The following is a 24,758-nucleotide window of genomic DNA, read 5'->3' on the forward strand; positions in this document are numbered from 1 at the left end:
TATTTTATGCAGAGGTTACCACTGTTAATTTTTGAATTGGACTTTATGATGGGCAGAGTCCTATAAATAAGTCACACTCTCATGGTTTTAGGTCACCTGAATCCGCTTCTCCTTTAGAACAATACACACCATTGTGATTGAGTGAGTGAAAATTTGAAAAGACTAAAAACTTCGATCTTGAATCAACTTGTAATGGCTGGAGGTTAGTATTAATCAATCCATTCTTCGCTTCCGCATAGCTTTTATAGCTTTTTACAAGACATGCTTAGACATCTCACTTGTTTCTTTAGATAAGATGACAATGCTATTGATATAGCTTTGAAACAATGTTTGGCGGTAAGAAGAGAACGAATATTGAACACATGATCATAAGGCACCACGAATCATATTTTTTTGTGTACCATAACTTCTAAGCAACACCACGCAAACTTGCATACATGAAGTTTGCAGTCCCCACCACCCTCAATTAAGTGTCAACAAGATCCCATTAGACTTTCTTTTTCATACACATGTATTATTTCAGTGGGTACTCTTTTTGATCTTCATTTGGGACTTGTATTATCTACCATAACATGTTACTTTATTCAAGGGAGAGTCCTCTAAGACAACACCATATGCCATTGTCTCTCATTTGTCCCCATGACTCTTGTCTCATATCCCTCCACCAATAATTCAGGTAGCATAGCCTATGGTTGCTTACATATTCTTTTATCTATATATACTCATGGTTGCGAGCATTTCAGACCAAGACAAATCACTCACATCTTGAAGCATTTGAAATTCATAAATCTCCACTAAGTCTTCTTCTTCCCCTGTCTCAATACATACATACAACACAACAATGGGTTTTCGTTTACTTGGTATCAGAAAGGCATCACTTGCTGCAAACCAAGCATCTTCAAAAGCAGTGGACGTCCCAAAGGGCTATCTTGCGGTGTACGTTGGAGAGAAATTGAAGCGGTTTGTGATTCCCATATCACACTTGAACCAGCCTTTATTCCAAGACTTGTTGAGTCAAGCTGAGGAAGAGTTCGGGTATGATCATCCCATGGGTGGCCTCACAATTCCTTGCGGTGAAGATGTCTTCCAACACATAACTTCAAGCTTGAATGGGCTATAAATCCATCTAGAAAAGTGACATAGATTAGTAGACACATTTTTGTACTATAGGCTTCTCAATTTGTAAAGATCTCCCTTTCTGGAGACATAGGAAAAAAAGAGACAATTAGAATGAGAAATTTGTTCCTTTTCTTTTGTCTAATGACAATGAATTCAATTACTCCAGTGTTTTCTGTTTATTATATGCAAAATCAATGTTATTGTTCACCCTATATCAGCAAGGATGATTGCTATAAGAAAAACCAGACTTGGTTGTTCTGATTGATAAATCAGCAATCAGGGCAGAACAAAAGTATTTTTACTATTCATCGGAAAAAAAAAGTATTTTTACTAGAAATAAGGAGAAATATACTTTAATTTGGACAAAGTTCAAATATATTTTATTAATAAACATTCAAAAGAAGCATATGAAATTGAAGTTCGGGGATTCAAGGTCCCAATCAGGTCGAGCCAACGTTTATTAATGTCTAAAGCGAATTATTATAAGCGACCTATTTAAAATAATAAAATTAATTTACTAAAAGTATATTTTATTTGAAATTTATCTTTTTTTAAAAAAATTTAAGATACAAAATTATTTATCAGCATATTGTAAATTAATTTGTAATCATCAATTTCGTTTAACAATTTTTTTTTCAAAGTCTTAACCAACAAGATGCAAGCTCTTTGCTGAATAGAAAAAAAATGGTGAACAGTATGAAGGAAAGATAGAATGGTGTTAATTAGCGGAGAATATGACGGGACAAATAAGAGCTTTCTCATGGAAATAAAGAAAGTCACAATAGAAAAGATGAGTGACTATTTTAAGGAAAAAAATTTAGTTACCCTTACTAGATTAATATTATTTATTAAATAATTACTATTTATATATTTTTGATAAAATATTATTAATAAATAAAACTTAGGTCAATCAAGCGCCTAACCCTATAGGCTGGCCGTAGCCCCAATTACACATGAGGACCTTCCCTTGCATGGACTGATGGACAGTGTACAGTAACTATGGACTTCAAAGTTTAATTTTAATTTCCCTTTGACCATAAAAAAAACTAATTTTTACCTTGAACAAAGCTTTCTCCCATACCATTGACGTATGGTTTATCCATAACTCTATATCTGTAAGGTAAAAAAAAAACCATTGTTTTTTTTTCTTTTTTAAATTTGTGTTTATATAAAATGAAGCTATGACCTTAAATTGCAGAAAGCGTAGATTTAAAGTTTTTACACAAAAAAAGGTTTACTTAAAGATAAAAATAGATCTCGGTTCAAGAAAAAGAATTATGGAAAATTTAAAATTTAAATTAAGATTAAATTTTATTTTATTTTTATCTTTATTAATATGGTATGTTGAAATTTGAAAATTAAATTCAAATTAATCTTGATTAAGATAATAACAATCTTAAAATTCAGTTTTTCTAGAATGATATCTTTAATTTGATGTAGTGTATCAATATTTAAATTTTAAATTTAATTTAATTTAAGATGAAAACAATTAAATATATTTGAAATTAATAAAAATATCTAAAAATGAAATACTAAATGATAGAAGACGTCAAGTGACATAATAAGGATAAAAAATGAAGACTTAAATTTAATATGTAAAGGTAGATAAACAAAAATAACTTAGAAAGGGATAAAAAATTAGGCCATGGATACTAAAACAGCTAGTTAATCATTGAATTTGTGTGGATCGGAATTCTTATTCTTCATTGCACTAAAATTTGTAATATCTTCTATTATTGTTATGAAATTTGGGGCAATACCATAGTAGGGACAATCCATGTATTAGTGCCCAAGAAACAACTAACAATCCAAGTCATGGCGCTAGGAAAATGGAAGAATCGACCCTTAGAAAGTGGGGACGATTTTGCAGGGACAATTGAATGGCTAGAATTAAATCAGCCACCTCACGGATATAGAATCTAGCAGCATGGCTTAAGTTTGACAGATGCATGTGTTGTCTTATATGTTTTATGTTGGGCTCAAGGACAACCATAATTTTGTTTGGTCAATATCTACAAAAGAATTACTGCATTTAATCCCTATTAAAATCTGATAACTTAATATTATCAACCAAAATTTCATTGGGATTTTGCAAGAGCTGAAAGTGTTTTCACAATAGCTTGTCATAACTTTTTTATTCAGATAACTTTGTATTTCCAAAGGAATGATATATACAAGGAAGAAACTAAAATGGAAAATCCTAAAAATGAAAGAAACTGCCTTCTATACAAATTTTCTGCAGCCCTCAACTTATCTATGATCTATCTCAGTCTATATTTGAATGTTACAGTCATTCAAGCGAGAAGTGAGGTTTAGGAACTCATCCTCCTTGCATGGAATAGTAAGAGCCCCCATTGGATGATCATATATAAATTCTTCTTCTGCTTGACTAAGTAATTCTTGAAATGAAGTTTGGTTGAAATATGATACTGGAATCACGAACCGCCTCATTTTTTCTCCAACGTAGACGGCAAGATATCCTTTTGGGACTTCAAGTCCTTTAGGAGCTGCTTGAGTTGCAGATAGTGATGCCCGACTCATAATACTTGGCATGTGGAAACCCATTGTTTTTTGCTTCTCCACACAGCAAATAATATATACTGATGTCAAAGGACTTGAATTAGAAAGAAATATTTGAATTCTGATGCTTCAGGATGCAAATGACTTGTGTTGGCAAGAACCCAAATTGGTGTATATGTAGTTATTAAAGGCATGTGCAATCTAATTCCACTATGAATGATTTTTGACAGGGCAGGGTCTACAAAGAGACAAAGGATCACATGGTATTGTTTTAGAAATCTCTTTAGGAATTAGGAAGTTAAACGATAGTGCATACTGTGACACCCTTATTACTTATTATGCCATCAATATAAATATAATATTAAAATAATCCAAGCAGTAAGAAAGCCATATGTATGAGTTTACATTTGTTCATATTAATAGAAACTAAATACACCATCTGCATCAGTTATCCAAATACGTATATAGCAATCATCTGTCAAAATATACAGTCATCCAGTCATATAAACATATACACATAGCTGATTTACATACAAAATAAAGTGGAGTCACGATATCAGAGACAACAACAACAAAAATGACTTCACAAGCTTTTCCCCTAGACCCATGATTATCAAAAATACCATTTCCTCCAAAAGTTAACAGTACTCTAGGAGTAAATAGAAAAGTGAGTCTCATGGGTACCCTGATGGGGATGGGGTATGCTCGTGGGCCTGGTCCATTTCTATCTAACAAAAAGGTAATAGTGCCAGTATGGGTGGACTGTTGTCGTTCCCAATCGTGCGCCCATCTTCCTTCAGGATCATATCTGACTGTGACGCTAAACTGGTATGGTGGTCAGGCCATTTGTGTCCTCACCTACTAAACATATTCACATACAACACACATAGCAACTAAAAGGGTGAGACAAACCCATTTCAACCAAAGTACAGTAGAAAACACGTCAAAATATTTACAATCATTATAGCAATTAGCAACAACTCAACACACAATGTACATGCCATGTATGATTCTGTGCATCACCTAGTTAATTGCTATACTGACACATGCATGTGGGCCCAAACCATTTTCTTTTTCTTTTTCTCTTTCTTTCTTTCTGGGAAGGATCAGGAGTTCACTATCACCAACCATTCTTGGTCATAACCATCTCATTAGATAGTTTCAAAGATATAGCTCAACTGATTCTGATAATCCATCGGGTTCTGTTAGGATAGTCCGGTTTTGCAGTGAGAACCGACAGCACAGGGTTGCGAGCCCTAGCCTTTGCCCGACTCAATCACACCCAACTATCCCCAAGACTAACCTGGAGTCTCCCCTAGATTTCATATACTTCCAATCCAACACCATCATCATTACATGCTTATGATGCATGAACCTAATTTCAGTCTTTTAATTAGGTATTAAACATTTCTTTTTAATCAACAACATATATTTCAAAATTCTACTGACAATCCGGCAGAGTTTCCTCTATAATTCAGATATTTCTAAATTTTCTTCTCTCTGCAAAACAGATAGAAAATTCCAATACACTTCAAATTTTAAACAGAGTCTCACCACCACCACATTTCACAACTTTTCTTTCATTTCAATGGCTCTCAAATACCTTTTTCCAATTATCACCACATTTCAAAATACCCATTTAAAATAATACTTTAAAATGAATTAAAATCCTTTAAATTATTTAAATATGTATATAGGTATATTTTAAATATATAAAAACTATTAAATAAATTTTGATCAAACCACTTGAAATTAAAGAAGATTTTTTTTAATATCTTTATTTCGCAATTCTCCAATTCTTTTCAACTTTCAACAGACCTTCTATATGCTCACTCCACATGAATGATAGTTCATTCCTCAAGTATTTTAGGTAATCAATTATTTATACTGAATTCAACAAACAATTATCATAGGAACATTATCACACATAAAATCAATTTCAAAAAGGAATATCAAACAATTGTACACTAAGTATGGAAATAATTATAAATTCCTTCAAATAATTCATATATACATAGCAAAGAATAAAACACCCATTTCTCAACGTTTTTCTACTATACCCGTGAAAATAGATATGTCCCCCTTTACCTTGAAGTGTATACCGATTTTTTTCTCACCAACGACTTCTTTCCACCACTTCTCAAACTACGATCCTAACCAAATAATCACACATAATCATGATCAATGTTAAGAGGCATTAATCACCCAACCCACTACTAGTGAGTTGAAACTATCATTTTCTAATCTTCACAAAAATGGCTTACGGGTCTTACAATTATTTTCTATGATGTAAATGGAATACTATAAGCCTAAAGGTGATTAAAAATAATTATTTTCCCTTCATAACACTCTTGGGACAGCACCTCTAGACCAAGGGTTTTAAACCCCCAAATGCATTTTTAACAAAACAAAAAGTACCAAAATTATTTATTATAAAATATAGAAAGATTAAGCTAATTAAAACATAATTTTGAAACAAAATTTTTGGACAAAATCTCACCCTCATGCCACTGTTCCAGCACCCAAAAAGAGGGAGAAAATAAAAAAATTAATCGGTTAAAAGTGTTCAAAATGATGAAAATAGATGGAATATTAAAAAAATTTAATGAACTTACTTGGAAAATCAAAAGATTAGAGCCAAAGAAATTTCAAAGCTTTTGGAAGGAGAAGAAGAGCACTTACAGAAGCCAAGAGAGAAGAAAATGAATTGGATAAATTGATCTTATCTTAAATAGTAAAAATAATAATATAATATTAGAATTTTCACTAATTCTTTTGTAATTAATTGAAATAATTAGATAAAAATCCCAAAATTTTAAAATACTCATGAAATATATTAAACATAATTATAAAATAATTTTTGACACTATTGATCCTTTAGTTGGTGTCCAAAATTTTTACACACAATTTCTGCTTGAGCATATAACTAATTTACGTAAAATTAAACAGAAAATTCACAAATGCTCATTAATTACAAAAAAAATATTTTTATATTCCAAATAATATTTATAAATAAAATATAAATTTTTTTATAATTTTTATTATTATTATTTTTATTTTTAAAATAAAATGTTATTTTTAGCATTATACAGCAATTTTAACCAATACAAATTGACACTTTTTGAAATTTAAAAATTTAAAAATTAAAAATTTCCAAATTTTTTTAAAAAATATACCTAACAATTTTGTCTAAAGCATCTCATGCTAATTCTATCCCAATTTTTTCCAAAAATCAAGTACTATATATTAACTTAGAACTATATTAATAAATTAATCGTTTAGCAAAAACGAGGATGTTACACATACCCCAATTTTTAAGATATTGGCCAACAAATTTGCCCAACAGAATTGAAAGACATCACTGAGATGAAGCCTAATGCTTGCTATAGCTACTTCAATGATAGACAAGCTTTAGACACCTCACATATTTCTTTAAACAAGATGATAGTGCTATTGATATATATCTACCATGTATGAACAAATATCAGAGTGATAGTATGCAACGTGTTAAGCATTAATTACTTATAATTGATAGTTTGGAAGCAGTGTTTGGAAGCAAGAATAGAACTTGTTAAATTTAATGGGCTGTAAAACTTTTTAATTATTATTTATTTTTTTAATTATGTTTACTTGCTGTAATATGTTTGCTTGTGTCAGTAAGTAATGTTATGATTGGTGGTTTTAGTTTGCTTGTATTTTGGGTAGATTTGTACTCTTAGTTAGTGGGTGCATGGCTTTTTTGCTGCAGTATATATTTTACACTAAAATATTAATGCATGGTTGCAGAACAGAATGGGTCATGCAGCAAAACAAAAATAGCTCTGTTCTTTCTTTTCCACTCTTCTCCTTATATTGTTTTATGGTTCTATTTTATGTTTTATGGTATTTGCTATCTTCATTCAACAGTGGTATCTAGAGCTTTGTTCTTATAGGCTGTGGGTCTCTAAAAAAAAATTGAGAGGAGAGATTAAACACTTGTGAGTAAGTGAGTGAAAAAATGGCTTCAGGGAACAATGCTGTGTTTACTGTTCCTCAATTTTCTGGGGAAAATTTCATATATGGGTAGTCAAAATGAGATCATATTTGAATTTTTTTGGCTTATGGGAGTATGTAGATCAAGACAAGCAAGTTCCAGCATTGGGAACTAATCCTACAATGGCTCAAATTAGGCAACATGAGGAGGAGACCTTGAAAAGGGAGAAAGCTGTTTTGTGTTTACATTCAGCCTTGGCAGATGATGTGTTTACCAGTATTATGCATATGGAAATAGCTAAGCAAATATGGGATGAACTAAATGAGAGACATGCAAGTGATGAAAGGGTACGGTCCATCAAGCTCTTGACTCTTAAAAGAGAGTTTGAGATGCTAAAAATGAAGGAGAATGAATCAGTCAAGGAGTACACTTCAAAGCTGTCCCATTTGGTGAATCAAATGAGGTTGTATGGTGAAGTTGTGGATGACAGCAAGGTGGTTCAGAAAATGTTGATTAGCCTACCTGACAAATTTGAAGCCAAAGTTGCTGCAATTGAAGAATCATGTGATCTTAAGAAACTAACTGTTTCTGAGATGGTGAGTAAGTTGCATGCTCATGAACAAAGATTTTCTATGAGGATGGATGATATAACTGAAGGTGCATTTCAAGCAAGACATAAGGGGAAACAACCTGTACAAAAAGATCAAAAGAAGCAACAATATAAAAAAAAGAGGTGATAAAAAGGGAAAAGGCAAACAGGATGAGAGTTCAATCGAATCTGCAGCAAGGGACCATTTTCCTCCTTGCACTAAATGTAAAAGGACAAACCACTTGTCTAAAGATTGTTGGTATAAGGGGAAGCCTTATATTCAATGTCATAATTGCAAGAAGTGGGGACATAAAGAAAGGTACTATTGATTTAAGCAGAATCGATCTCACCCACAACCTGCACATTAAGTCAACTTCTCTGATGAGCAATCTGAAGAACACTTATTTATGGCTACCCAAGCATGTAGTTCAGGTTCAAAGAATGTATGGTATGTTGATAGTGGATGCACAAATCACATGGCAAGAGACTCAAGTCTCTTCACCTTTTTAGACAAGGCTATTAGAACCAAAGTCAAGCTTGGAAATGGAGATATTGTACAAGCTAAAGGAAGAGGTACTGTTTCTGTTCACACTAGCAAAGGTCCTAAATTTATTTATGATGTTTTATTAATTCTAGATTTGGATTAGAATTTGCTAAGTATTGCTCAATTAATTAAAAGAGGATATTCTCTTTCTTTCAAAAATAATGGTTGCACCATATTAGATTCAAATGATTCTAAAGTTATTAATGTTCAAATGTGTGATAATAGCTTCCCAATCAAATCAGTTTGAATCCAGTGAAACAATCTGCACTTGTTTCTAAACATGATGATTCCGCACTATGACACAAAAGATATGGTCATTTTAATATGGATGCATTGAAATTTTTGCAAACTCATGATATGGTGAGAGACATGCCTATGATGGGTAGTCTTGATGATTTATGTGATGCTTGTCAATTGGGAAAAATGCATAGAAAGTCTTTTTCAGCAGCAAATGTTACAAGGGCAAAGAGCAAGTTGGAGCTTGTTCACACTGATTTGTGTGGTCCAATGAGCATACCTTCTTTGAGCCAAAACAAGTATTTCACCTTGTTTATTGACGATTTTACAAGAATGACATTGGTGTATTTTTTTTTTATCAAGGAAAGCTCAAACTTTTAATGTTTTTAAAAGGTTTAGAGCTATGGTGGAGTCTTAAAGTGGCTGCAATATTAAAGTGTTGAGATCAAACAACGGGAAGGAGTATACCTCCAATGAATTCAATATATTTTGTGAAGAAATGGGGATTATTCATCAATTGACATCAGCTACACTCCTAAACAGAATGGAGTTTCTGAGAGAAAAAACAGAACGGTTGTAGAATGGCAAGATGCTTGATTGCAAAAAAGAAGCTACCAAAGAGCTTTTGGGCTGAAGCTGTCTATACAGCAGTGTATCTCTTGAATAGACTTCCAACAAGAGTTGTTCAACAGAAAACACCAATTGAAGCATGGATGGGAGTAAAGCCCTCTGCCAAACACTTGAAGTTTTTGGTTCAATATGTTATATTTATGTTGCAACAGCTAAAAGAACCAAATTAGATGATAAAGCTGAAATGGAGATTTTCTTAGGCTATGCTGCACACTCTAAAGGTTATAGAGTGTATAATTTCAAGTCACAACAGATTGTGATCAACAGAGATATTCAATTTGATGAGAATGCATATTGGGATTGAGAAAATAATGAAGTTCAAAGAAGTTTGAAGTTTGACCAGCGGCAAGATACAAATGATGATGAAGATCAGGTTGCTGAATCTGATTCCCCAATTTTGAAAACAAAGTCTTTGGCTGAAATTTATGAAAAATGTAATTTTGTTGTGAATGAGCCTTCTACTTTTGAAGAGGCTTTCATGCAAATAGAATGGAAAGATGAAATGAAGGAGGAGTTGAATATGATAAACAAAAATGGTACTTGGAAACTTACTTCAAGGCTTACGGACAAGCATGTTATTGGTGTGAAGTGGGTGTATAGAACCAAGTTGCATCCTGATGGTTCTGTTCATAAACATAAAGTTAGACTTGTTGTGAAGGGATATTCTCAAATGGCTGGAGTTGATTATGGAGATACATTTGCGCTTGTTGCAAGGCATGAAACAGTTAGATTAATTGTTGCTCTATCAGCTCAATATGGGTGAAAAATCTTTCACTTAGATGTCAAATAAGCTTTCTTAAATGGAGTTTTGGAAGAAGAAATTTATGTTGAGCAGCCTACTGGTTTTATTATTGCAGGTCATGAAGATAAAGTTTATAGGCTTCACAAAGCCTTGTATGGGCTGAAACAAGCTCCAAGAGCTTGGTATAGCAAAATTGATTCACACTTTCTGAAAAATAATTTTAGGAGGAGTCAAAATGAGTCCACTCTTTATGTTAAAGATTGTGGCAATAAGAAGAAAATTGTTATTTCACTTTATGTTGATGATTTGCTAGTTGCTGGTGATGATATTGATGAAATTGACAAATTTAAAAGGAGCATGTTTTAGGTTTTCGAAATGACAAATCTTGGAATGATGAAATATTTTTTAGGAATGGAAGTGCATCAGCTCAATGATGGAATCTTTCTCTCACAAAGAAAGTATGCTACTAATTTGCTCAAAAAATTCAAATTAGAGAGTTGTAATCTTGTTTCAACTCTCCTTGCTATTAATGAAAAGCTTTCAAAGAATGATGGTGATGCAAAGGTTGATGTAACTCAATATAGAAGTTTAGTTGGCAGCCTTCTTTACTTGACTACAACTAGATCAGATTTGATGTTCTCTGCTAGTTTGCTTTCAAGGTTCATGCATTCACCAAGTTTAACACACTTTGGTGTAGGCAAAAGAGTGTTGAGATATTTGAGAGGTACAACTAATTTTGGTATTTGGTACTGCAAAGGAGATGGAAGGCTTAAAGGTTATGTTGATAGTGATTGGACTGGTTCTATTGATGATTCAAAGAGCACAACCGGATTTGTCTTTTCACTTGGAAGCAGGGTGTTTTCATGGAACTCCAAAAAGCAAGATGTAGTTGCTCAATCTTCAGCTGAAGCAGAGTACATTGCTGCAGCAGCTGCTTCAAATCAAGCTATTTGGATTAGAAAGGTATTGGATGAGTTGAATCATGTGCAAGAGGAGCCTATGGAGCTATGGTGTGACAATAATTCAGCCATTGCTATTGCCAAAAATCCAATTCAGCATGGGAGAACCAAGCATATCAATGTCAAATTTCATGCAATAAGAGAAGCTGAGAAGAATGGAGATGTTCAACTGATTTATTGTAGATCTGAGGAGCAAAATGCAGACATTTTTACTAAGGCACTTCCATGTGCCATGTTTAATGAGCAGCGGAACAAGCTTGGAGTGTTCAAGAAAAGTTTTAAGGAGGAGTGTTAAATTTAATGAGCTGTAAAACTTTTTAATTACTATTTACTTTTTTAATTATGTTTACTTGCTGTAATATGTTTGCTTGTGTTAGTAAGTAATGTTATGATTGGTGGTTTTAGTTTGCTTGTATTTTGGGTAGATTTGTACTCTTAGTTAGTGGGTGCACGGCCTTTTTGCTGCAGTGTGTATCAATCAGTATTATGATGGGTTATTTTTCTAATGTATTTTACACTAAAATATTAATGCATGGTTGCAGAACAGAATGGGTCATGCAGCAAAACAAAAATAGCTCTATTCTTCCCTTTCCACTCTTCTCCTTATATTGTTTTATGGTTCTGTTTTATGTTTTATAGTATTTGCTATCTTCATTCAACAGAACTGATATTTACTACATGATGTATTTACATCCTGAAGCAGACGCTAGTTGGCAATTGGCAGCTATATCCTAGCATTGAGCTGCATTATCAATATGAAAGAAAACGTGACATACATGTCTATGGAAATACGGAATACCAATGCATGCTATACTGGCTATTCTTTAAAGGAAGTAAATTATACTCCCTTGAACAACTTTATCCTAGGACCTTGAATAAATATTTATTCTAAAAAATATATATTTTGAATTAAAATTTTGAGCCACAATCATACATTAAGTGCCTTCCCTGCCTAGCCAGGTCCAAAGTAACATTGAACTTGGCATCAAGTTTGAAACGCAACATTATTTCTTTTATGCTTTAAAGGAAAACACAGCAGATTTATTATTATTATTATTATTTAACACCCACTTTCGACATAGATGTCTAAAACTTCATTTTTTCCCCTTCTTCCGATAGCACAGGGGCACAAAGACATACATTGAAATACAATAGGCCGGGCAGCAATAGCAGTAAGGACTACTATCATGTTTGGTGAATACCGCCAAAAGAATTACTGCACTTTATCTCTCTATGACAAAGATAAACTGATATATATCCACTGAAATTTGATTATGATACTGTTGTATATATATTAGAAATCATTAACATTTGGCAAAAGAAAAAGGTGTTTTTGTAAATGTCTCATCTTAACATTCTCATTCAGGTAAAATTTTTCAACTTCTGTTGGATAATACAAGGAGAAAAAAAAAATGGAAAATCTTCCCAATAAAAATATGTTCCTTCTGTACAAATTTGCCTCAACTAATCTATCTGACTCTCCAGCATGATTTAGAACTCATTCAAGCGAGAAGTGAGGTTTAGAAACTCATCCTCATTGCATGGAATTGTGAGAGCCCCCATTGGATGATCATATCCAAATTCTTCTTCTGCTTGACTTAGTAATTCTTGAAATGAAGGTTGGTTCAAGTATGATACTCGAATCACGAACCGCCTCATTTTTTCTCCAACGTAGACTGCAAGATATCCTTTTGGGACTTCAAGTCCCTTGGGAGCTGCTTGGGCAGCAGAAAATGATGCCCGTCTAATAATACTTCGTATGCCGAAACCCATTGTTTTCGTGAAAAGATATCGAAGGACTTGTATTGGGAAGAAATATTTGAATTCTGATTCTTCAGCATGCAAATGACTTGTGTTGCTTGAGAACTTAAGAAATAATGTATATATAATTGTTAACGGCCTCTCCAATCCAACTCAACAATTAATGATATTTGACAGGGCAGTGATGTGGTCTACAAAGAGACAAGGGATCACATGGTATTGCCTTAGAGATCTCTCTCAAGGACTAGGAAATACACAAGAGTGTATACCCCACCTTCTGAGATAATGGCCAACAGATTTACCCCCTTAAAATTAAATAATTAGCGAAGGTGTACTTGATGCTTGTTCATTCATTGAGTATAGCTACATCAATGAAAGACATGCTTTAGACACCTCACATGTTGCTTTAGATAAGATGACAATGTTATTGATACATACATCTACCATGTACCAACCAGTAAACCATTAGCTGGTTGTAATTGATAGCTTTGAAACAGTGTTTGGAGGCAAGCAAAGGACCAACTTTGAATAAATAAATTCCACACAATCCAACTAGACTCTTATAGATGCGTATACTTCGTTTCAAGTGGGTTAATCTGTTGGTCTTGGCTCCAGAAGGTGGGACTTGTATTATCTACTATAACATGTTACGTAGAATGTCTTTTAAGACAACAGCATATGCCCTTGTCTCCTAGTTGGTCCCATGATTCCCATCTGATAGCCTTTCTTGACAAATCATTCTTTCATCTATATATATTCATAGCTGCAAGACTTCAGGAGCAAACTAAATCAATCACTCACATCCTGAGGCATTTGAAACTCATAAACTCACCTTTTTCTAAACAAGCCTCTTTTAGGCGAGTCTCATTTCAGGACATATAACAATGGGTTTTCGTTTACCTGGCATCAGAAGGGCATCATTTGCTGCAAACCAAGCATCTTCAAAAGCTTTGGACGTGCCAAAGGGCTACCTTGCAATTTATGTTGGAGAGAAAATGAAGCGGTTTGTAATCCCCGTATCATACTTGCACCAATCTTCATTTCAAGATTTGTTGAATCAAGCTGAGGAAGAATTTGGATATGACCATCCAATGGGTGGTCTCACAATTCCTTGTGGAGAAGATGTGTTTTTAGATATCATTTCTCGTTTGAATAAGTGTTAACTCGACGAAGATGAGTCTGACGTAGAGATAGATAACTCAACACAATTTTTGTAACACAGTTCTTACCTTGAAGACATTTTTTCTTTTTGTCAGAGAACTTGTGTAGAGCTAGCGTAGAAGTGTTCGTATGAATGAGAAACTTAATTTTGAACATTATCATATATTTCTTTTGTTTTCCCTTCAAATTTCATTCCATTCTGAAAGTCAATGAGCTGAATGTTCAGTTTAGAATCCTTAGATGATCAAAGGAAAATATGCCCTGAAGAAGGAACATAAAATCGATTCTACTCCTATGTTGCAGAAATAGAAAAAGGGTGAAATTAACTATTATGATCTAATGATAATGTTTGGAAAAAAAGAAATCTATTATATGTAAAAGGTTTTATAATATTCTACCTAAAACATTTTTAATTTTTACAGATTTTTCAGCAAAATATATGTATGATTACCATAATTTGTGGTGATTAATTAATCTCTTAATTAAATCAATTGAATCACGAAAATCATGTAAGTTAATTGATATTGCTTAATTGATTAAAGTTTCTTGCATTAAATATTCATATAAATTATATATCAATATATTAATTTCTATTTTTACAAATATTTTGAGCAATAAAAAATGAAAAAAAAATAAGACTAGAGTCAAAGTATAAGAATTCTGATTATTTACAAATATAAATATTTCTATTTTCTATTTATTCGAAGATCATTTTGTTTCAGTATAAGAGTTCTGACTATTTAAAGAAATTTAATTACTTAAATAATTTTGTTGAATCTTTTACTTCAGCAGTAGTTCAGTAATTACTTCAATAATTTAATTAAATAATTTAATCTTAATTTTATTTTTTATAATAGATTACTTCTTATTAGTAATTATAATGTTTAATCTCTTAAAAAATTAATAAATTTAAAAATAACTATATAATATATTTTTATTATTCATTTACAAAATTTAATTTAATGATACTTATGCAGTGTACAGGAATATTATTAGTATTTTATTGCAATCAACCATTTAAATAATACTCTAGCACCTTTTACAAGCCATTTAAACATTTAACAAATTTTGCACAAAAAGAATTTCATCAAATATTTTTTATAAACGTTTTTTAAATTATTGATTAAACATAACATGAATAAATAAATTAACTAGTTAAGATAAATAATCAATAGTTATTGAATAAGATATAGTTAGATAAGAATTACGTTAATTTGTATCATAATATTTTTTGATGTATCTAATTGAGATAAAGTTGCCGTAAAAGAATGTGATCAAATTGTTAACCCATCATGTTACAATTTTATGCATTTAAAATTGCAAGCTTATGTTGGTACCTAGGCTACTGCTAATAATACGTGAGTCATCCTGTGCCCTACTAACACTGATATTTCACTGTCAATTGCCATATAAACACGTGACATGTCCAAAGCGTGACTATACAGAAATATGGTATACCAATCAATGCATGAACAAACATTATATTTTACTTGATCACATTTCCTTATTGCTAGTGGTTGCCCTATGTATGTATACCGTATTGATGTACATACGTATGTATGAAATTAAAATTTTGGGAGCCATGGCCACAATCATACATTAAGTGCCTTCCCTGCCCAATATAGTCATGTCGACAATAACAATGAACATTGGCATCAAGGTTGAAACACATTCCATTTATGGTATCAAGAAAGTCACACAGCAACAGTTAGTACTGTTATAAAGTTTGGTGAATATTTCCAATAGAATTATTTCACTCAATCCTGTTAAAAGAGGATAACCTGGTATATATATATATATCAACAGGAAATGGATATTAATAATATTGTGTATATTATAATTCATGGAGATTTGGTGAAAACAAAAACTGATTTCGGAAATGTCTTGTTAAATTGACATTCTCATAGAATTTTGCAACTTCAGTTTGATTATACAAGAAAAAAGGGAAAATGAAAAATCTTCACTATAAAAGAAAGCTCCTTCTGTACAAATTTGCCTCAACTAATGAATCCAAGTCTCACAGTAGCATGATTTACATTTCATTCAAGCGCGAAAAGTGGTTCAGGAACTCATCCTCGTTGCACGGAATTGTGAGACCACCTGTTGGATGATCGTATCCAAATTTTTCTTCTGCTTGACTTAGTAATTCTTGAAATGATGGTTGGTTCAAGTACGATACTGGAATCACAAACCGCCTCATTTTATCTCCAACATAGACTGCGAGATAGCCTTTTGGTACTTCAACCTCCTTGGAGGCTGCTTGGATTGTTGAGAATGATGCCCGTCTTATAATACTTGCTACGCTGAAACCCATTGTTTTCTGTTGCTCCACACAAAAAATAATATACTGTTGCCAAAGGACTAATAAAAGAAATATTTGAATTTTGATGCTTCTGGATGCAAATGACTTGTGTTGCTTGAGAACCATTGAAGTAGTGTGTATATAGTTGTTAAGGGCAATCCAGTAGACAAAGGATCACGTGGTATTGTCTTTGAGATCACTCTAGAGGATTATATAAAGTCGAATGAGAATGTTTACCCCACCTTCTGAGATAATGGCCAGCAAACTATGGGAACTTAATGTTTGTTCATGCATTGTGCTATACCTAATCCAGTGGTGGACAAGCTTTAGGCATCTCACGTGTTTCTTTAAATAAGATGACAGTGCTATGGATGTATATATCTACCATGTACCAACTAATATCAGAGTGACAGAAAGCAACCAATAAACCTTAAGCAAACAAGATTGGTAGCACTGAAACAGTGTTTGGAGGTAAGAACTAAATCAACATTGAATACAAGATCGGGGGGCACTATGAACTACATTTTCTACAACATCTGTTGGCCCTTGGTCCAAAAGGTGGGATAGTATTATCTTAACAATTATAACATGGTACGTTTATTATTGAGAAAGTCCTCTAAGACAACATCATATGCTCTTGTCTCTCAGTTGGTCCCACGACTACTATCTCTTAGTCCTCCTTCACCAATAATTCAAGGAGCCAATGGTTTCTTACATATCCTTTTATCTATATATATTCATGTCCACAAGCATTTTGAACCAACGGAAATCATTCACATCCTAAAGCATTCAAAATTCAAAAACCTCCAATCCCAAGCTTTTTAGACTGTTATCTTCTCAAGTCTCGGCACATACAATACAACAATGGGTTTTCGTTTACCTAGTATAAGAAGGGCTTCACTTTCTGCTTACCAAGCATCTTCAAAAGCAGTTGACACACCAAAGGGCTATCTTGCAGTGTATGTCGGAGAGAGAATGAAGCGGTTTGTGATTCCCATATCATACTTATACCAACCTTCTTTCCTTGACTTGTTAAGTCAAGCGGAGGAAGAGTTTGGATATGATCATCCCAAGGGTGGTCTTACAATTCCTTGCAGTGAAGATGTCTTCCAACATGTAGTTTATAGATTGCATGAGCTATAAATCTCACACTAGCTAGGAGACTGACCTAGATTAGTATAGACATTTTGTACCATAGGCATCTTCTCAACTTGTAAAGGTCTCCTTTTCTTGAGAAATAGGGGAAAAAAAGATCATTACAATGACAAATTCATTGAGCACGTTCCGTTCATTTTGTGCAATGAATGAATTCAACTATACAAGTGGCTCTTCTATGTTTTCTATTTATTTGTTACAATGCTCACTTCTACCTGTATGAGTAAGTTGCTTGCCGTAAGAAAGGCCATACTTGTTCGTTCAGATAAATTTCAGCAGTATATATATATTACATTAAAATCAAATGGAGATATTTTTCATTGATATAATCTTTTATCTCTTTTCTTCTTCTTCTGTTATGTTTTGCTGAATTTTTTAAGTAAGGATACAATTGAATCTTTATTTGAACCCTACAAAACTTTGTTATATTCAATCTCAATTCAAATTTTGTGATTCAATTGTATTATCCATTTTTGTCTAATACTTCATTAAAAACGTCATTTAAATACATGATTCAAGAAATTCTCACAATTGAAAAATGATAAAATTTTTAAACTGAATTAGGTGACTCAATTCACTGATTACCTAGAGATAGAGATTAAGAATTATATGATCATTGTTAATTCTCATGATGTTGTTATGAATTTACCAAAGAAATTATGATTTTTTTTTTATTGAGAATTTGGAAGTTACTAAGTAAACCTTAACTTTGTAAGTGCATTCGATCATTCATTTGAGTTCTGAATTCTAATTTGAAAATATTTTCTTCAATATAGGATATGAATCAGATGTATTATCTTCGATACAGGGTATGCATCAAGAGGAATCCAATTTCAAAAAAATCTATTTTCTGGAAAAAGAAACTCAATTACCTTACCTGAATTTCAAATATTAATTCATTCTTACACTTTCTATTCATGGTTTAGTTCAAATTCTAGTCTATAAATTGTAGTTGTTGCATAAACATAGAATCACTACTTTGTTTAATTAATAATTTCTTTGTATCGTTAAACTTAGATTTCAATTTTTGAGGACGATAATCTACTCTCATTTTATTTCTTACTATGATACAATATATTTGTTGGTTAATCATCTAACAACTATCATAGTTAGTGGTAGAATGTTCTAGGTTAATATTAATTTAGTAACTTTAAGAGGTATAAATAGTGCATATAATATTGATGAGATTGGTCACCATATTTTAATAATAAATAAAAATAAAAAAATTAATGTAAACCATCTAATATTTTGTAGATCGATTTAGTTCAATTTTTTAATAAGATTCAAATTGAATCAAACTGAATTACATGTTATTTTTATGTGTGATTGGATGACTTTTTAAGTAAAAACTAAATGGAAATGAACTGCAAACACTCCTATTCTAGAGAGAGAGGGAGTGAAACTTGAATGGTTTGACTTTCATGACCACTCTTAATATAGGGTGGAAATACACCTTCTATGCATTTAAATAGTTCAAATGAAACTTACTTCCAAACTAAAGTGACATGAATAAAGGTTATAGATATAAGTGTTTATGAGCTTTAGTTGGTCATAAGTTTATGGAGAAAATATAAAATTTCAGCGTGAGTCTTGTTAGGTAGAGTTAATTTTTTAATATAAAAGAAAATATATGAAACATAATACTTGCAATGTGTCATCTAAAATCATTTCCTATTGAAGAGATAAATATCACATTTAAATACCCACGTGGGGTGAGATCAATGATAACATAATATAATAAGAATTTTATCTCAAACCCTACTATATTCTATGAAATTAACTTAATTTTTAAAGGAAAGTTATATAAAGTAGATTTCAATATTTAATCAGTAAAATATATTGAAAGAAATAAGATAAATCACGTAAGTGAAAACTTTTAATATAATAAATAATTAATATATTTAAATGGTATTAAAATACCCCAGTGAAGATAATTTAGTTAAATAACAAATTACATGGATTTCATTTAATTGAAATAGGATGAAAAAGTTATATATATATATATATATATATATATATATATATATATATATTCGCTTCAAATCTTCAAAATGGTCAGATATTTTTTTAATTTAAAATATGGTACACATTAATGATGAGTATACAATTTTAAATTTATTTCTTTAAAATAGGTAAGCATATATTTTTATAATTTGTAATACTGGCAGATTCTTCTTAAATATATTAACTTTGCTTGTTCAATTTATAACGTCAAACATTTTATGACTTTCAAAATATACTTTATAGATTTTCTAAAGTAAAAATCATCTACAATACATAAAAATGTTAAGTTACGTAAGGTAGTTAAGAAAAATAAAATTTTCATTTGAATTTATATTATTTGTTTATGCAATTACAGTTTATACCATGAATTTTTTTTTGTTTTTATTTTTATGTCAAGCTTTTGGTTAATAACTTTTAACTCGTTATTTCTTACACTTCTATACTTTTTCTTTCATTAATAAAACACTATGAAATAGTAGACGTGTTTAATTCAGGCATATAAATCATTAGAACTTATTTTCATCATTAACTCAAATTAATATATATTAAAACTTATGTATTGATTTTTTTGTTTTATGGTAAACAATTTAATTTTAATTTAGTGTTTAATTTTTACAAAATTTTTATAATTTATACTTAGTCACTGTAAAAATTTTAGTTAGTATATAATTCCTGCTTTTTCTCTCATACTTTGTTTTTAGTCTCTATAATCAATGTAATCTAATCAAAAGTTGACATTTGATAATATTTAACTGGATAATGGAATTAGAGACTAAAAATAAAGTATAAAGAAAAATTAAGAATTGATCCTAATAATTTTTTTTTTATAAAAATCACATTTAAATTATACAATTTATATTAGGATGATGATTAAAAGTTGACACTTGATAATATCTCAATGAATAACATTAATTTGATAATATCTCAATGAATAACATTAATTAAAGAGGCCAAAAATAAAGTATAAAAAAAAGGTAAAAATTATATCATAATAAAAAATTTTATAAAAATTAAATCTAAATTATACAATTTTTATAAGGATGATACAGTTAGTTAAGTCAAACTTTTCATTATTTATACAATAAAAAAAGCTCAATTGCTTTCATCAAAATTTAAAGATTTATTTTTCAATAATGCAATCAATATTCTTTACCATGACTAGATTAAAATCATGAATTTATGCAGAATATTTGAAATTAACATTGAAAGTATTACCCAAACAAAAATAGTGTAAGAAAAATTTTAATTTCACATTTCTATGATCTTATTTTTTTATACAATTATCTTTATCCAAAAAAAAACTAAATTAAAACATTCTTAACAAATAGATTGCCTTAAGTCAAATAATCAAGATATTAAAAAATCATTTGTTTTAATGATCAAAATCTACTATATAAGTGTTACAAAATATCATATTACAACTCTTGAGAAACTTTTATTTTTAAAAGAATTCCTAGTAATCTTGTTGTGCTCATTTTGATTGATGGGAAAAAAAAAAAAAGATAATATAAAGACATAAAAGAATATTTGTGACCAAATAACAGTCCAAATTTTATTGAAATTCTACCATGCATTGCTTTACTAAATTAACTTCCTACAATTAAGAGCATAATAAAAACAAATATTAGAATTCTAAAAGAACCAAAAATCACAAAAATATTATAATTTTTTAAAAACAAATCCTAATTTTCTTCATAATAAGATTTCAAATGCACCCAACATTATTTGAAAGTCACACCGTATAGCAATTTTAAATGTCCTTGTCATTGAATAATTCAATCGTTTTTTTTTTTGTAGAACTTAGCCTTCATTCATGTTCAGATACCTCAGTAATGGTTGAAAGGTTTCTCATGAGGATTGTTGGAATTATTGTTGGAGATGTGTTGTCGTTACTTGAAGAGTCCTTAGGAGAGCTTGATGACTGTTGTGGTGGGTTTGAAGATTGTTGATCAGGATTTGGAGAGTTACCATTATTATCATCATTGTTTTTTCTCATGAAGCAACTAAGAATTTTAAGGGATGATTTTCTTATGCGACTCTGGCAATCTTGCTCTGTAGAATTTGAGACTTGATTAGTTCTTTCCATCAAGTTCTTTTTGCTCCAATTCTGCATTATAGAATTCAATTGTCAACAAATAATAACATTGAAAAGCACAGGTATATACACAACTGAATGTGGATATTTTGATGTGAAACAAATGCAAGAAAAATAATATAAAAACACATTATTATAAGGAAAAACAAAACTAATTATAAAAACATGTTTAAAAGATGAAAAACAATAGCTACAAACTTCTTATTTTAACCAATCAACATATATGAAAAACTAAAGTATTTAGTACTAAAATAAAATAATAATACAAATCTAATTCCAATAAGTGAAGTTTCTTAACGAATCCTTATTAATATGCATGCACATCTCTGTTCCTATGTGTAAGGCTTTTAAATATTTGAAAGATTGTTAGGCTTGTGGCAAAAATACACTCCAGAATGCAAGCAGATGAAAGAAGGTGAAAAATTATGAATGACCTTGCACAATGAAAAATCTCTTTGTACTTGTGCTTGCTTCAATTCTTTTTCTCTTTGTTCGAGTCTATTCACTAGATGAACTTTATAGCACAAGCATACCGCTAAAATCTTTTTAAAATTGTGATGAATCATAAAGAATTGTACACAAAGTTAGTATTAATTAACTTACAATCATTTAACTTTTTCTAACCCAATCAATGAAATTGACTTATTATTTTCAAAGTTTTTTTATTCAAACTTTTAAACAAATCTTAATTAATAATTAATACAAAAATAATGAAAACTTAATTCTATATTTATTTCATTAGTTATATAATATCATGTATGTGGATATATATATATAGAAATATTTTATTAAATATTAGTTTTATTATTAATATTAATGAACATTATTAGTATCAAAACAAAAAAGAAGAAGAAGATTGTTTTAGTTATATTAGAAATGGTAAATATATATATATTGTTTTCTTAGTTTTTCATTTTTAAACAAAATAAAAAATGATTCAACTAACGATATCACTTATGTCATAAGTTAATCAATATAATTGAAGAATTAAACTTATAAAATTTAAATAATATTGTATTTATAATATTGAATAATTTAAGTACATAATTTGTATTTCAATTTATTAGAATAAATGATATCATACCTTTTCAATTTAAAAGTGATATCTAAAAGTTGCAATTATAATAATATATTATTTTACATTTTATCTTTTAAAATTGATCAATAAATTTTGTTTCTAATAAATGAAAAATAAAAGAAGTTTTATTTAGGTTTAGTTGTATTTTTAATCCATTTATATGGCTTATGTGAGATTAAGCCTTATATTTATAACAAATAGTAATAAAAATTTAGAAAATTAAAAGAAATAGTCTCAATATCTTGATAAAAGTATAGTTGATAATAAATCAAGAGCACTAAAAGTTAAAGATACTGTATAAAAATATATAACTGAAAGATAATAAAAAATTACATAGTCGATTTCAAACATCAATGGAGGGAAAAAAAGAATATTTGTCTTATAAATAATTAAAACTAATAAACTATAAATAAATATTTTTAATCATTAATATTATATTTATGCACAATCCAATGCAACCTTGTGTGTCGTTTTAATAAACTATGACAGTTTATATCAATGACATCTCTTTTTTTTATTATAGTAAACCATAAGTATCATTATACTATTTTGATTTTTTAAAAAGTATTTGAATATCATTTGAAATAATTTATTTTACTCAAATTATTTTATTTTATGACATTTTTTAATAAAATTTCTGAAATCGATTATGTTAATTTGATTTATATTGTGGTACTTAATCGTTAATTTCCTAACTTAAATTAATTGATTCAATCACAAAATCACGTAAGTTAATTAACTGCTTGATAAATTAAATTCTTTCATTTAATATTTATATTAATTACAAATAAATTAATTTCTAATTTTTGCAAATATATTTAAAATAGGAAAAACATATTGACAAGAATAAAAGTATAAGAATTCTAACTATTTGATAAACAAATTGGCAAGCGTATCAAATCGTTTGTATTAACAATCAAATTTTATTGTTCATTAAGATTAATGTTAATTACTAAACTACAAGAATATCGATAATTGGATGATAAACAATTTAAAAGTTCAATGCAGAAAATTCAATATTATGCAACAATTAAAAGTGACTTAAACTTTGTTGAATTACTTTAATGTGAGAAGAAAACTAAGCGTAAGAAACTAAAATAGAATGACAAATAAATTTTAGATATATACTTAGCAAACAAGTTAACAACTAATATAGAAGTGGATTGAGTTAGGATTCCTTAATTCTTTTTCATTGTAAAAAGTATGTATAACTTAAAATACAACTATTCTAATGGTCAAATCTTTATAGTACCCAATGTCAATTCCTTGATCAAATGGTTCTAAATCAAATCTTAGTTCCTAATTTGAGCAGATCAACATTAAGTTTAGAAATTAAAGTGACAACATCGTTAAAGATTCCTATTTCTAGGTAACCCATAATGAGCTACTTAATCCATTTTCAAGAATGATTCAAATTTTCTAATAAGAAAATTCTCTTTATCAACTTTGAATACTAAGAAACAAAGAAGCATTAAGTTTAGGATTAAATAAGTTAAAAAAAAAATAAACTGAGTTATAGCTCACATTTAGCTTATCCCAATGTGTTAAGAATCAAGTTCACCCATCCTTAATCCAAATGAAATCAGCAAGACATTGAAGAAATAAAAGAGACAGAACTGAAATAAACTTCATGTTCAGCTGAAAGGAAATTACATGAAATATAAATAGTAGGAAATTACTGTTCCATTAAAGAGCAAAGGGAATGGAGGGGTATAACCCTACTTCCCATCGAAATCCCATATAAAAGAAAAGGAGAAATGGAATGAAAGACATCCTTGCGTGAAGATATACAAAAAATCTAAAATTCTATGTGTAATAAAAGATGTTGCCTTTTATAGAAAATTCTATTTTTATATGTTTTGTCATACAGTAATTCAACTTCTTTTTTT

General features: G+C 30.1%; 3 protein-coding genes across 3 annotated transcripts; 2 read left to right on the top strand and 1 right to left on the bottom strand.

Annotated features, from left to right (window-relative positions):
• The first annotated feature begins 793 nt into the window (after positions 1-793).
• Positions 794-14,237, top strand: LOC113864841. The gene is made up of 2 exons (XM_027499016.1): positions 794-1,103; positions 13,948-14,237. The coding sequence occupies exons 1-2, from the start codon at positions 842-844 to the stop codon at positions 14,235-14,237; spliced, it is 552 nt and encodes a 183-aa protein (XP_027354817.1). The 5' UTR covers positions 794-841.
• LOC113864842 (auxin-induced protein 10A5-like) lies at positions 12,805-16,615 on the bottom strand. Its single transcript, XM_027499017.1, has 2 exons — positions 16,318-16,615; positions 12,805-13,112 (listed from the first exon to the last, which is right to left on the bottom strand). The coding sequence occupies exons 1-2, from the start codon at positions 16,547-16,549 to the stop codon at positions 12,805-12,807; spliced, it is 540 nt and encodes a 179-aa protein (XP_027354818.1). The 5' UTR covers positions 16,550-16,615.
• Positions 16,616-17,288: 673 nt separating this feature from the next.
• On the top strand, positions 17,289-17,804 carry LOC113864849 (auxin-induced protein 6B-like). Its single transcript, XM_027499023.1, has one exon. It carries the CDS (start codon positions 17,402-17,404, stop codon positions 17,678-17,680), a length of 279 nt encoding a protein of 92 aa, XP_027354824.1. The 5' UTR covers positions 17,289-17,401; the 3' UTR covers positions 17,681-17,804.
• Positions 17,805-24,758: the final 6,954 nt, after the last annotated feature.

Source organism: Abrus precatorius, unplaced genomic scaffold, assembly GCF_003935025.1.
Source record: "Abrus precatorius isolate BTA unplaced genomic scaffold, Abrus_2018 Scaffold4, whole genome shotgun sequence".
Taxonomy (NCBI): Eukaryota; Viridiplantae; Streptophyta; class Magnoliopsida; order Fabales; family Fabaceae; genus Abrus; species Abrus precatorius.

Bases quoted from the DNA above. Each gene is read 5' to 3' on its own strand.
- LOC113864849 (XM_027499023.1), top strand. From the start codon at position 17,402: ATGGGTTTTCGTTTACCTAGTATAAGAAGGGCTTCACTTTCTGCTTAC.
- LOC113864842 (XM_027499017.1), bottom strand. From the start codon at position 16,549: ATGGGTTTCAGCGTAGCAAGTATTATAAGACGGGCATCATTCTCAACA. The intron at 13,113-16,317 runs GCAACGAGGATG...TCCCAATACAAG, and splicing joins AGGTGGTCTCACAATTCCGT to TCCTTCGATATCTTTTCACG.
- LOC113864841 (XM_027499016.1), top strand. From the start codon at position 842: ATGGGTTTTCGTTTACTTGGTATCAGAAAGGCATCACTTGCTGCAAAC. The intron at 1,104-13,947 runs GCTTGAATGGGC...GTCTCATTTCAG, and splicing joins CTTCCAACACATAACTTCAA to GACATATAACAATGGGTTTT.